The sequence below is a fragment of the Populus alba genome, chromosome 6 (assembly GCF_005239225.2).
Source record: "Populus alba chromosome 6, ASM523922v2, whole genome shotgun sequence".
Lineage (NCBI taxonomy): Eukaryota > Viridiplantae > Streptophyta > Magnoliopsida > Malpighiales > Salicaceae > Populus > Populus alba.
The window spans coordinates 15,274,896-15,290,957 of NC_133289.1; the positions used below are offsets into that span (position 1 = coordinate 15,274,896).

Below are 16,062 nucleotides of genomic sequence, written 5' to 3' on the forward strand. Positions count from 1 at the left end.
CACTGGTAATTTAATTCAATGGAAGCTTTATGAACTAGATAAGTTTATTAATCAAGAATACATAACTGTCTGCAGTCTATATTTGATTTGATTGAATGTTCTCCCTAATATTAATAACGAAGATCCGTCACAATTATTAAACTCAGTTGCTTCACAAGTTTATATACCACAACTCCGGTTTTGATATCAAACTTAGCAATAGATTGTCCACAATAAAAACTTAGAATCCGCTCTAGCAATTAAAATAAACAATCATAGGAAAAATAAGCATACGAGAACAAACATATTCATTATATAAACTGAAAAGAAAAGGTAAAATAAATTCACAGTTCTTAAAATCCGAAGATTTTCGTGTCTTTGCAACCAAGAAAACGAGTTTAGCCTTGCATGTTTGTTGAATAACTAATCAAAAAGATAGAGGAATGCATGATTTCGGGTTTCTTAGAGTAGGGGGCGTTTTTCTCCTCTTTGCTGGCTGCCCTCCTTCTCTTCTCTCATTCTTTTTATATGCTAGGAAACCTTAATCTCTATTTTACAAAATAGTCCTTCCTTAAGTAGACAGTTTACATTTAAGTAGTTCAATAACTATTTTCCTAAAAAAGGAGAAATAGCTTTGCATGAAATATTCAAGCTTTGACTTAGAGGAGCTAAATTGCTGAAATAAAAACTTGGATATCGGTTTAGATGCTTTGAAACGTAATTTAGACTCGTTTCTTAATGAAACCTGTTTGTTGGCAGAATTTAGTTGTCAACTTTAAAAAATCATATCTTCCTCATATGACATCATTTTGTGCTAAAATTTGGAGAGTTTATAGTTCTTTTAGTCAGGACTCCAAAAAAATTGATTTTGCATCAATTAGACTTCTATAGCTCCAGATATTCAAGTTGGAATGACCGAAGGTTAACATTAGCAGATTGCGAGATTTGACTTTGAAAGCTGTGATTTCCATGCTCTTCCTTAGTTTATTGTCTTGCCTTAGATGTCCAGAAAGGTATAGATGTTAGCTTTTTAATGCCACTAGAATCACTTCATTTCGACCTTTAGAGCTCACGCTCTGCACAAAACATTGATTGAAGGTCAAATATGCCAATTACCTCCAATTTACTCTTTTTTTCATCTTTCATCCAAAAGTGCCTTTAAGACATAAAACAAAGAATATCAAGGGATTTTATATATAAAACATATACAAAACACTAGTTAAATGTGGATGAAACTATCGAATAATATGGTTGCATCACTTTTGCATGAATTAACTGAGAAGTTGCACTGCATAAGTGATATCTGGTTGAGAAATTGTGAGATAAATAAGACGTCCAATGAAGCGACGATATTGACTCAAATCTTGTAAAGGTTCTCCACAATATGAAGATAGTCAATGCTATTGAGGAATGGGAAAAACAGTTGGCTTATTGCCAGCCATACCAGTTTATTTTAATAAATCGAGAGTATATTTATGTTGGTAGAGAGATATTCCTTGAGAAGAACGAGCCAACTCTAAGCCAATAAAATACTTAAGTGTGTCGAGGTCTTTGATGGAGAAACATGTACTGAGATAATGCTTGAGTTTCTAAATCTGTAAAAAATCATTTCTAGCGATAACCATGTCATCTACATAGACAAGGAGAGCAAGGAAAGATGTATCTTTAATCAGATTAAAAAGTGAATGATCATCGGAGGATTGTGTGAATCTAAATTTTCTTAAGGACAATGAGAACTTTTTGAATCATTGACGAGGTGCCTGCTTTAGTCCATATAATGATTTATGGAGCCTGCATACCTGATTGCCACCTGATGGTAGATAGCTTGGAGGAGGAACATATAGACTTCTTCATGTAATTCCCCATGAAGGAATGCATTGTTTACATTTAGTTGATGTAATTCCCAATTCTTAGTAGCAACAACAACCAACAAGCATCTGACAGTGGTCAATTTTGTAACTGGTGCAAATGTTTCAGTATAATCCAATCCTTCAATCTGTGTATATCCTTGAGCTATTAAACGAGCTTTATAGCATTAAATGGAACCATTTGACTTGTATTTCAGTTTGTATATCCAACGAGAACCAATTGGTTTCTTCTCTAAAGGTAATGATACTAGACTCCAAGTTTGATTATGCTCTAGAGTTGAAATTTCTTGTGTCATCGCTTCACACCATTGCTAGTCTATTACAGCTTGGGAAAAATTTTTAGGTTCACTCACAACATAAATATTAGCCAGGAACACTTAATGAGATGGAGCAAAACGAGCATATGACAAATGACATGCTATGAGATAAAGACTACCTGAAAAAACTGTATTAGATATGGGCTGTGATGAACTTTCTATTCCAGGAAGTTGCCACACATAATCATCAAGATGAGAAGGAACTCCTCGAGGTTTTTGAGATCGTGAAGTGTTCAAGGGAACCACCTGATGATCATAATTAATGATAGTGGGCAGGGCAGCTTCAGGATCCAGATTATCTGGAGAAGTTTGAATTTGTGGACTATGATCCGACAACATGGTGTCTAACATCTCAAAGGAATTAAAAATAGGCAGAGGGACAACTACATTTGATTCCTTTAGAGGATTATGAGACTGAAAAGGAAATTTGTTTTCATAGAAAATGACATTGTGGGAGTAAAAATTTTGTGTGATTCCATGTCACATACTTTGTATCTCTTTTTCCTCATAGGATAACCGATGAAAATACAAGTCTTAGATCGGGGAGAGAATTTATCATTAGTTCGATTTAATCATGCACAAAACATAAACAACCAAAAACATGCAGATGTGAGTAAGATGGAGGTTTTGAAAACAATATCTGATAAGGACTTTTGCCAGACAATTTAAGAGTGAGAGAATAATTTATCAAGTAAGATGCGGTCAGGACACATTCACCCTAAAAATTGATTGGTAAATTGGCTTGTAATCAGAGAGCACGAGCAACCTCTAATGGTGACAATGCTTTCGCTCTATTCTTCCATTTTGTTGCGGAGTATCATCACAAGATGTTTGGTGTGAAATACCATTTTGAGAGAAGAATTTGAACATATGACCAACAATAAATTTCAGATTGTTATCACTTCTAACTATTTTGATACTCTAATTAAATTGAGTATTAACTATAACATGAAATTGAATAAAGTATTTTTGTGCTTCTGACTTGTGTTTGAGAAGATAAACCCAGGTGCATCTAGAACAATCATCTATAATGGTAAGAAAATAATGAGCACCTGACGTAGATGGTGTTTTATATGGTCCCCAAATGTCGCAATGGACCATATCAAAGGGAAAATCAGATTTATTATTGCTTAAGTGAAAAACATTTTGAGTTTGTTTAGCTCGATGACACACATGACAACAATTGTTTGAATTTTAAAAGACACACTAGATAATTTTGGAATTAGAGATAATCAATCAAATAAGATATGTCCTAACCACTCATGCCACAAGTTGGAAGAAAAAGGAAGCGATGTTGTTGTGGTAAAAGGTAAATGCAGCCTATGGAAGTAGTATAAGCCATCATGTAATTCACCACTTCCAATCAGATTCTTCGATTTGAGGTCCTGTGAGACATAAAAAGATGGAAACAATGTGATTGAATATTGAAGTGCTCTTGTCAACTTGCTTATTGAAAGAATATTACATTTGAAAGATGGTATATAAAGAACATGATTTAAAGTCATGTTTGACATGACAGTTGGATCTGACCAAGAGAATGCACAGGAACAGATGTTCCATTTGGTAGTTTAATAGACAAATAATGAGAAGGTGTTTTTGTATCAGAGACAACAGGTGCATCACATATGAGATGTTCAGAGGCACCATTATCTAGAATCCAATCTATAGTATTAGATGAATGAGTGACCTTACTAGCAAAGTTTGCTATATTCTGATTAGTAGAGGGCAGTAAGGACATGAGCTGTTCATACTTTTCTTGAGTGAGATTAAAACCTTTACCCATAGGCTAACTTGACCTTACAATATTGTTGGATGAAACATGTTCTAGTTCCCTTTGGAAGTTTTTGTTTTGTCTCGTAAAATTTGAAGTCTTTGCTCTGCTTTGCCAACCTGAAGGATATTCAACAAGCTTAAAACATTTATCTTTGCAATGCCCAGGTTTATCACAATATAAACATATGAATTTGCTTGTCTCTCCTATTTGCTGTTCTCTTGTAAATTCCCTCTCTGGAAATCTAAAAGGTTTGACAGTAAATGTTGTTGCATCTATCGGCTAATCACGACCAATTGAAGCAATGGCTAGTTGATTCTCTTCTTAGGTTACAAAAGCATAAGCCTTGTTAATTCAAGGAAAGGGTTCCATGTGTAGTATTTGGGACCGAATGATTCCATATTAATCATTCAGTCCCATGTGAAACTGATGAAATTTTTCTATTTTCCTCTCTGCCTAGATTTCTTTCCGGCACCATATAAGCATGAAGGGATAGTAAAGTAGGCTGACAACTCATCCCAAAGACCTTTTAGTTTGGTGTAGTAAACTGCTATAGTAATTAAGATCCTTTTGTTGTGTTAGACAAATCTCTCTTTTTAATTCATGAATACGTGGAACATTTGCTTGAGAGAAACGTTCCTGCAATTCTCCCCACATTTCATATACTGAATCAACATAGGCAACACTATCATGCAATTCTGAAGCTAAGACATTAAAAATCCAAGAGATTACCAATGAGTTGCATTTTTCCTAGGCCTGAATTTCTTTGTTATCCTCATCTGGTTTGAGTAAAGAGCATCAACAAAGCTCAATTTGTTTTTGGCTTGTAGAGCATTCATCATAGCACGCCTCCATGTTGGATAATTGTTCCCTTTCAGAAGACAAGAAACAATAACTGCTCCTAGATTATCAGAAGAATTCAAAAAATAAGGTGATGATGAGTCGTGTTCATACATTGATTTTGATGTTGAACTTTTGAATGTGCTAGAGGGAATTTCTTCACTCATGATGATTGAGTGTTTTAGAAAACAAGGATCAATATTCGCTCTAATACCATATAAAAAACATGAAGCAGAAATTAAAAATAACAAAATACTGAATTCTCATATGTTAGTCTATTGCTAGCGGAAGACTATATACAACAGGAAGGCCTATAATTAAGGAGAAGAATCAGCAACATCAGCTGACTCTTTTCAGAGCACGATTACTGCCTAATTTCTAGAGATTTACAGGTATTGATATGACAACATAATATTTAAATTAATATATATGCAAGATAAACACTATCTTTAAGATCAACCATATCTTCACAATTTCAAGATTAACCATATCTTGAAGATGTTCAATAAAACCGACAAAACACAAACATGTCCTTAATTCATCTGAGCGTATTTTTTGTTTAGGATGTCCTTATTGGCTGTCTTTCATATCTACATGGCGAAACCACTCTTTCAGTCTCATATCACTGCTCTTACCAACACCTCCCGCTTTTCCCATGTGAGCCTCTTTCACTCCACCCTTCTGTCCCTTGTTTTACTTTGATTTAAAAAATATTGCTCCTTAACTTAATAATTAAAAACCTGAAAAAAAGAAAGAAAAATCCACCGATACATGAAGTTGAACGTAGGGTATCAAGTATCAGGTTAGGTAAAGGTTCATGACTCCATGTCCCAAGGGTTTGTCAAAGTACAAAAAGACACATTCCTATTGTCTGATTTGCTATAATATAAGCTTTAGCAAAGAAATTAATGTTCATAGATTGGAATCTCATTTTCTATTATGACTACTTGACTGTATCCATTTATATAATACATAAACAGTACGTAGTTTCTTGGTTTGTGCTGTGTCTGTCATTAACGGACAGCACTCAGTGCAATCATAGCCGACCTGCAAGATCTTGATCCCACAATCATGATCACAATTATCGTTTTTATCACTATGTTAATGAGCGCTTATCCGATTTTAATTGATTAAACTGCGGTGCCTGTTTGAGAGCATGTAGTGTAGTGGGTGATTAATCTGCTTTTCATGTAGTTTTTTGAATTCCATTTCCCATGTGCATGTCTCAGCTAGCTATTCGAAATTCGGAAGAAAAGAGAGATTCCCCATGGGATGTGATTGGAGGCAAGCGACTTGAAACCTCGGTGGCATACATACAAGAAAAACGGGGTCCCAACTAGGACATCATGGACGATAACACTTGTCTGTTCTTTTCGATTTCCAACATAATTGTTTGAGTATGGTTTGCCAAAGAGTTGATGGATGACGTAATTTATTAAGTTCATACCATTATATTTTAAGTTGCCCAGTTCTCATATCTTTTCTCTAGTGTAATCACTCCTAGCTAGCCATCATACGATCTTGAAAGCAGGAATCCTGGGCACCCTTTCCGTCCTTGACTTGAGATATGATGGTGGTGGATAAACACACACCTTAACAACACACATCATATAATAAATACTTCCAAAGGTACGAAAAATTCTAATTAGTTATGAACACTAAGAATTCATAACTCATATTCTACCCGTTCCACTGTTTCGATCTAGAGATATATATCTTAAGATATTTGACCATTTTCTAAATAAAACACATGAAGAAAATATTTTAATTTTATCCCGGATCATTTGTTTTATAATTACAACTCAATTCTAAAACATAATGACTTCAACATATCCGAAGATAGGGATAGTTTTAAGAACTTGCACAAAATTTGAAATATCATGTTAAGAGCTAAGAAGTGAGAGGGAGAATTAGAAGAAGAAGAATATCTTTCTGTTATTTTTTATTATTCTTATAAACTGAATTTCCTTTCATTCTCAACTGTTTATTATTCTTTTTCTTTTTGTTTCTTTGTTTTTTGTATCTTCTCACTGTAATTTGTGAAGAGAGAGGAGACCAAGAAAAAAAACAAAAAAAAAAACCTTGTAAGCACACCAAAATTTTGATAATAATACAATCGGTGTCACTTAAAAGATTTTGATGAGACGAATCTAACAACATTAAAATAGATCAGCAACAATGACCGGAGTGTGACGTTATATGAGTCATCTAAAAACAAACGAGCCCCAAGATATTTAGACAGCTCATGTGGTCCTCTCCAGTCATCATTTGTGATCGATCTTTATTTTTAGTATCGTTGGATTTGTATAGTCGATATTTTTTCAAGGTATTGGTGATGTTATTATTAGAGTTTTAGTGTGTCTCTGAGAATTTTTTTTCTTTCTTTGTTTCCTTGTTTTCTTGCTCTCTTTTTTTTCTCTTTTTTTTTTTTTATTTATTTGTGTCATTTTATTTTTAGAATTGAAGAGAGTTGCAGAGAATATTTGTAATTTGTGATCTGTAACTCTTTAAATTGTATTATTTTTTAAAATATTTTTTATATTATGTTATTTTATTTGTATTTTTTTAAGTGTTGAAGTAAAAAAAAAAAAAACTAGATTTAATGTCACAATGTAGTCTGCGATGTTGTTGAATTGGTTTACATATGGATTCCGTGTAGCGGGACTCCTTCTCATCCAGTACGGCTGTTCAGTGAACCATAACAGGATATTTTTGTCATTAAACTTAGCAGACCGTCTATTATCATATTAATTGCACATTGATGAGTCTAGTCAAGATGGTTTGTCTTGTTGATTAATCTAATACTAATATCAGCAGCAAGATTAATTAGTGTGCCCTAATCTCAACATCTACTCCTTTGACTAATAGAAGTTGATATTGGACCTACATTGAATAGCTAGGTAAATTACGTGCGTTCAAAAGACATTAAGAAAAAAAAAAAACTAAGCGTATAAAATACTGGAATTTCAGGTTTCATTAGAGTACATAAATTAGTGAAAAAATGAAGGAATTTTTTCCATGGACCGACAAGGGAGTATAATGCTGCCATTAATGGAGGCGACAACTCTTGGATCCTACACTGATCTTTGCAGCTTCCTGTCTCTCTCTCTCTGTCTCCCCCTCTCTCTCACACACACAAACATTCTAACAAACTTGCCTATCTCCTTTTCACTCTAACATATGTGCAGGAACAGTGAACCATTGCACTACATATAATGTAAGACTGTCCTCCTTCTACTTCATCGTGTCTGCTCTTCACATTTCTCCTTGACCCAAATAGCCCACAAATCCTCCCCACCCCCATTATAAGCCATCATCTCTTGTTCTTAGTCACACCAAGCCCCATCTCTTCTTCTCGACCCTTTATTGCCAATTAATAGTATTTGGCTAATTATTCACTCTCCCTCTAGCTAGGGCCATGGATTTCCAACCAAATACTTCTCTACATCTAAGCCTACCAAGCAATCAACTAAACCTAGAACTTGTCCTTGAGCCATCTTCTTCATCATCACGTCATGGTCCAGCAGAACCTCGAATTTTCTCATGCAACTATTGCCAAAGAAAGTTTTATAGCTCACAAGCTCTTGGTGGTCACCAAAATGCTCACAAGCTTGAGAGAACCTTGGCCAAGAAGAGCAGAGAGATGAGTTCATCCGTACGGGCACACGGAGGATCGAACCCACGGTCAGAATCATCATATAGCATGCGTGGCTCAACCTATCCTCGAGACCATCAGCCAGCCCTAGCAGGGTTCGAGCACCGTGGACATCCTGGTAGGATTGTTGGTGGCTTGAGCTATGGCAGGACAGAGATGAATTACGGTTCTAGAGAAGGTATTGGGGGTTCTTGGTCCATGGTATATAGAGCCGAAAATGTTCAAGTAGAAGAGTTGAACCAGCTTGACTTGTCTTTAAGGCTTTGAAATCTTGTGGTACTTAACTTCATTTTTTGAAGTTCTCTTTTACATACAGTTTGAAAATCCAGATTTGGGTAGAAATGATTTATATTCCTCAACTTCACCCAAATCTCATGTTGAGAAAGAATTCCTACCAAAGAATTGAATTCAAAATATTTAAAATTGTGTCATGGAACTCCTTTTGGTCCAACAAACACTACCATGTTGCCGTCTACCAACAGAAACAGCATCAATGTTCCAAAAATTCAAACTTGATTTTGAGATCCTTTCAATAACAAGATGAAGAGCCTCTCCCACATCAAGTTGGGGGAAATAATTCTGCTATTATCATAAGGGTCTCTAAAGACTACATCTATAGTCTCGTAATGAGGCAAATCAGTGTCAACATGAATTTAAGAGCATATTTCACATAAATTTTGTGTGTTTCTAGATTGTGAGCTCGGAAAAAACACTAGCTTTTAGAATAACAAGAGGGGGGTAATGAGGCAAATCAGAGTCAAAATGAACATGGTCAGATGGACCACTCTGTAAGATATTTTTTTATCCTTCTACGAGCAAATCTCACATAAATTTTGTGTCTTTCTAGCTTTGTAATCCTGCTGATTTTGAGATAGGAAGAAACACTGGCTTTTAGCATAACATGCAGGAAGCAAGTCTTCTAATTCTATTTTGAAAGGATAATATGGTAAAATAATAATAAAACATTGTCCATTGGTAATTTTCGGATGTCATAGTTTAGTAGAATTATATTCCTTAGAATTTACAATCAAAAGAATTATTTCATGAAATCAAATCAATTCAAATCTATTACTTAAAAATCAATTTAATTCTATAAAGAATTGAGTGCAAACTCACAGTGGTACATTCTTACGGAAAAAGAAGCAGCTTCTTTAAGCTTGCAATCTTAAGCAAATTATAGTTGTTTTTAAGTATTTTTTATTTAGAAATATAATTTTTTTTATATTTTAAAATTATTTTTAAAATCAACACATCAAAATAATTTAAAAACATAATAACAAATATTAATTTGAAGAAAATAAAAAATAAAAATAAAATAAAAATTATTTTAAAAATACTTTTAAAATACAAAAATAAACAAAATATTCTTTATTTATTTTTAATCCCGAAAACTTATTTGACCTACGCCTAGTATCATAAATAAAATTCTCAACATATATTTTTTAAGTTTCAAGCATTATATTCAATGGTGTACACCAACATAAATGCGGAGTCTCTCACTCTCCACACATACGCAAACTTTTCAATCCATTTACTTACAAATAATTCTTTACAAGTACAATTTTTTATACAAAGTTGACACCACATATTTAGCAGTGCTACATGAATCACGTTCAATGTAAATCATATTTAATTTTTTTTAATGTGGATTGTGTATAGTATAATCCACAATAAAACAATTAATGAGCCATTCAATGATAAGAAAATAAACATATATTTAGGAGTTGGATCGTATTTTCACATATTTATTTTACAATATAATTACTCCCATCCCCTTGAAAGAAACAACACGGCTAATGTCGGAGGGATATTTTTGGATTTTCATATTTTTTCTATAATGTAATTATTCCATAACCTCTAGGTTAAATTTTTTTTTCTTAAGGTCAATGGATACTTTCAGCTTTTTAACATCAGTTTCTTGCAATTATCCTATTAGGTCAAAGGGTATTCTGGTTTTTCTATAATTAAAAAAATGATTGGCGCATGAAAAGTGGAAGGCATCTATGCCCTTTGTGTAGCACCTCCTGGTGGCCGTTGGTAGCCTTTTGAGGCGGTGTCTGAAGCAGCGCATCACCTTCTACATGGTGGGGCAGTGTGTGTCAGCATCCATGGCATGGAGGAGCTTTGACAACAATTTTTCTCCTCCCCCTCTTTTCTCTCTCTTTCACCTTAAAAGGTGTGTTGGCCTTGCAAAATTACAAAGTGGTCCTCAATCTTTTAATTGTATCGAATTTGATTTATTTCTTTTTCAGTTTCATTCACTAACATTTGATTTTTTTATTTTTTTAATCAAATTTGATTTTTATTCTTTTGATTCCTATTTATTTTGCTTTTAATCTTGTTCTTATTGGATTTTATTTTTCAATTTAATCCCTCATCATTTTAATTTAATTCTTTTTTTTGTTGAATTTAATCCTCATTCTTATGATTGCAATTCATGTTATTTTGAGTTATCTTCTTGATTAATTGTTTTGTGGCAATTTCATATCTCATTGTTTAATTTCATTGAATTTTCATATCATATCTAGTGCTTAATTTTTTTTCTCATGCATTTAAAACCCAGCCCGGGAGTCGACTCTTGTCATGTCTTGGGTCAAGTGTTGGGTCGAATAACCAAAGTTGGCTCTCTTTTTAGATAAATTATTGTTCTAATCTATCCTTAATCTTAGAATGTGATCTTGCTATAAACGGTCATATTCTTTATTTTACAGCTTTGATATATCTTTTATTAAAAACTTTACTAAATCTAGGATGGTTAGATAAAACAATATCTTTTGTTTCCAACTCTTAAAATTCAAACCGCTAAACTTTTCAAGTTAGCTAACACAATTAATGAATTTTAGCCTTAAGATAGTTAGATTTAACATGTGAATTATTTAGTGTAACTTTATATGATCAAGCTATTTTGCATACATAAATTACTAATTATCAATAAGAATAGTTACTTTAAGAATTATTATACACATAAATGAATAAATTACATACAATTAATTTAAATTTGCAGGCAACATGTAAAAATATAAGATTAATATTTACAAAAATTATAGGAATAATGTAAGAATGAAATAACTGAAATAGTACTAAAACTTAGGATAAAAAGTAGGGAATACTTTACTTGTTGAACTTTCAAAGATAATAAAAGGAATAAGAAAATCAGGTTATTGTTAAGGATTTGAACTAAGTGACGGATAATCAAAATCCAAAACAAATGAAACTTGAAAAAACACAAAAATTCTTTATCAAAACATATCAAAACCCAAAAAAAAAAAAAAAAAAGCACAAAGAATATTGAAGAACATTCAAAGTGAATCCAATAACGTGACTCTCAAACCAAACTATATTTCATGTAATGAAAGAAGGTTGTAAATCATACAAGGACCAACCAATGAAAGGTTCATTCACTTTGATTATCATTAAATCTTCTCAATTTAGGCATAAGAGGTTTTTGTCCGAAACCAAAACCTTAATATTAAAATGTTGAAACATATGTTATAAATGTAAAATAACTCTAGATTATTGGCCAACAATGTCATGCGAAGATGTAGATGCAAAGAAAGGAAACAAAACAAGTCAAAATCATATAGCTAAAGCAATGTTCTGGGGAAGAACATGATGAACTTGAAGAACAAATGAAAAGCATTCAACTAAAACCTGAAAATATAGATCCTGAATTAGACTAGATACGATCAAAACAAAGACACAAACATGTTAGAAATTAAAAGGAAGTTTATACCTTCAAAACTTCACTAATGGTTGCTGCCCCTTTATGCTTTTCTTTTGCAAAGTTTATCTATACCACATTTTAAGCTTAATAAATCCTTGTGCTAAGGTCTTGAACCTTTCACACTTAGCTTTCTTTTCAAGATTATTTTGCCTCTTCTTCCTTTCTCTCAAAATCAACAGGATAAAAATAGCTCTTTTCCTTTCAAATCTAGCAAATCCTCCAACAATCCCTAAAATAAAAACCACCATTGCAAAAACTATCCTAGTACATAGCCCCTGATAAGAACCCACTAAGAAGCTTTATAGTGTGAACAAATGAATGATTTTAACTTCATTTTTGTAATTCTTAAATATTTCAAAAGCTTCGTCATTGCTTCTTAGTAAATAGTTGCAACAATATCTTATATAATTAACTGCAATACTTTTTCCCACCTCTAGTTTACAGAAGCTTTATATCATCAATCTTATAGTAACTTAAATCTAGAAGTTCATTACTTCATTTAATTATCTGAAATGAAGTTTTTATGAACCTTTTGTTTTAAGCAAATTTTATTTTTATGATTTTTATTTTTCAAAATTCATAGCTAGTAATAATCAAGGTTATTTTTTTTTATATAAAATTATAATTCACATGTTCCAACCTATCATGATATATATCACAAGAATCAAATAGATAAGAATAAGAGACAATCATCATCATCATCATTGTCCTTGGTTACATTGGCTATAACATTCATTTTAAGAAAGCCACCATATAGATACCATTTTCTTACAAATATTTCACTCTTTAAGAGTATAATTTTTTTACTCTAAAAACTATTTTGAACCTATTTTTGTTCAATGCCATACACTAAGTTCTTCATAATGTAATCAACCTGAAGTACATTATTAAAAATGAAAAGTTTTCTAAAAGTCATTTTCACTATGACCTTCCTAATGCCCATCACTTTTTAACTTGAATAATTGTTTATGTATAACTTTTCCTCATCTACTTATTGGTAGGTGGAGAAAATCCTTTTTCTAATCATATATATAGCTTGTGCTAGTATTAACCCATTACTACTCTAGATTGTTTGTTAGGATGACCTCAAAGATGACAAAAAACAAATACATTTCTAACATATTATTTGAAAGGCTATCAACTTTAGAAACCCTTCCTTTATTAGGGTTGCCATGCTGAAAATTATTTCCACAATTTTTGGATTAGTGCCCAACCTTGTTATAGATAAAGTGTTTTCTATTATAATTATTGGCAATGGTTTTGCCCTTTGCACCAAACTTCTTTATTTTGTTGTTTTTATTGTGGTTTTCACCACTTGTTCGATTATATTTTCTTTAGGAACCATTAAGAAGGAGCTAGCTTTCCTCTCGAACAACTTATTATCCTCTTCTATCCTCAATCTTAGAATGAGATCTCCAACTACTATTTCATTTTACTTATGTTAGTTCTTAAAGTATTTCCAAGATTATGGAAATTTCTCAATAATAGCAGCAATTAAAAAAGATTCATTCAATACTATCTTAGCAATATGAATATCATGCAAAATAAGTTGAATATCTTAGACTTGACTCATCATTATCCTTAAATCAACCATTTTAAAGTTAAGAAATTTGCCAACTATAATTTTTCAAGCCAACATCCTTAGGCGTGCACTTCTAATCCAAGGATTCCCAAAGTGCCTTAGCAGTATTAGTGGAATTATATACATCGTAAAGTGTATCTTCCAAACCATTCAAGAAGTAATTCTTAAACATAAAATCACTAAGCTTTCATGCATCAATAATTGTCACTATAGTGAGAGCAAACTCTTTATCTAAAAGTTTTGACACATTATTTTTTGTTAAGAATATTACTAAGTTCAAGATGGTGAGATAGAATAATATTTTTGTTGTTGTTGTAACCTTTTAAAATTCACACCATTTAATTTCTTATATTTCTCACCGTACACCATAAAAGATGATGGTGAAACTCACTCTCTCAAAGCATTTCTTGCCAAATCAACTTTCTTTTAAATTGTATTCATTCTCTATCACAATAGTAAAAAAAAAAATTAATTTTTTTATGCAATAATCATAAAAAAAATGTTATATTGAATTATTTAATTAAGAATATATAGACATGTAATAAATCAACAATTGATATAATTTATCTCTAGTCTAATTTATTAATAAATTAGACTAGAGATAAATAAGAGAGATGGAACTATGTGTGTGTGTGTAAGACATGGAACTATATATGCGTGTGTTACACACACACATAGTTCCATCTCTCTTATTTATCTCTATAAGGCAATAACATGTAGAATTCCATATCAAAACAAAGTACAAAAGAAAGTTTTTTTTTCAAGAACAGTATCTTTAAAGCTGGATTGCTCGTAAATTTATGTAAACAATCCTATTACAAGTAATCTCCCAAGATTCTAGTGATAACACCTTGAAATGATGCACTTTTAGTCAAGGCATACAAACTAGAAAATTTCTCTAACTTTTCCCCTACAAAAATAGAACTTAAATCTATTGTATGAAAAACCAATAAAAACAAATAAAGTAGATAAATGATTTTTCTATTTTTTCTATTTGAAAATAAATGCTCCCACCTTGATTTATACATGAGACTAGATAGTTGAAGAATTAATTTGAATTAATCTTTGATATATAATTTTTTTTTACTTTTAAAAAATTAAATACATAATTTAATTTTAACAAAAAAATGTCTAGAGATTAATTAGACAAAAAACAAAATCCATGTATTAGCTTGAGTCAAGTGTGTGTTTAACCAAAGCTCACATTACTTGGTTCCCTCTTCTATAAAAATATAATCTTTCAAAGTTGAATGCGATTTTTAATTTAAAATTGATAATTTTATATATTAAGGAAAGAGACCCTATATATGTAAACACTCTTATATAGGAATAGCTATCGTATGTAATACATCCCACCATTATATTGTACACAACCCTACAAGTATAAATACAAAGGATGGCTGCTACGCTTAGGCAACCAACACAACTGATACAAAACTATCTCTCAATTAACTGAACTTGGTATTAGAGCTGCGGTTATCGTTTAACAACCTTCTTCTGCAACAGCTGCAACTCTTCTATGTAAATTGTTTCAACTAGCAACCATCCTTTCTTCTTAGCAGTCGTTCTTCCTCTATTATATTCGCCAACAACAGTTTCTCCTTAGCAGAGATCATTCATCTTCTTTCTTTGTTACTTCTCATTAGCATCCACGAAATAAAAACTGCAACTTCTCCTCTCTAGCAACATGGAAAATCAAGAATTTCAACAAATCTACTGGCGCTGCATCAACTCTTCAATCTTCTTTCTCCCTTGTGGCGCAATCAGTTATGTATGGCGCATCCCCTACTACCTCCATTATCCCTCTTCTTAACACACACCAGGTAGTCTTTTTAAAACTCTCTAACCATTATTTCCTGTATTGGAGGATGCAGATGAAACCGTTTCTCTTGGGCCAAGGCATTTATTCATTTATTAATGGCACATCACCATGTGCTCCTTCACATCTAGCATCTGCTGAGACATCCACACTCTCTGTTAACCCTATATATTTGTCATGGAAGCAACAAGATCACCTAATCATGAGTGCCCTCTTATCTTCTCTCTCGGTGGAAGTTCTGCACTTGGTTGTAGATTGTAACACTTCCCATGCCATCTAGACAATGCTGGAAACATCTCTTGCCTCTCCTTCAAATTCCAGGATTATGCAGCTCCATGGCTCATTCCAGGATTTACGACAGAATGATGATTCTGCCAGCATTTACTTGCAGAAGGCAAAGGTCTTTTTTGATGAACTGGCTGCTGCTGACAGAACAATCTCCCTGATAGAATTTAACATGTATGTATTTTGAGGGTTACACGGTGAGTTTAAGGATCTTGTCACTAA

The 16,062-nt window shown here is 32.5% G+C and overlaps 1 protein-coding gene across 1 annotated transcript; it reads left to right on the top strand.

Annotated features, from left to right (window-relative positions):
• Window positions 1-8,079: 8,079 nt before the first annotated feature.
• LOC118032479 (zinc finger protein 7) lies at window positions 8,080-8,849 on the top strand. The gene has a single exon (XM_035037186.2). It carries the CDS (start codon window positions 8,194-8,196, stop codon window positions 8,695-8,697), a length of 504 nt encoding a protein of 167 aa, XP_034893077.1. The 5' UTR covers window positions 8,080-8,193; the 3' UTR covers window positions 8,698-8,849.
• The last annotated feature ends 7,213 nt before the right edge of the window (window positions 8,850-16,062 follow it).

Coding starts and splice junctions, on each gene's coding strand:
- LOC118032479 (XM_035037186.2), top strand. CDS start 8,194: ATGGATTTCCAACCAAATACTTCTCTACATCTAAGCCTACCAAGCAAT.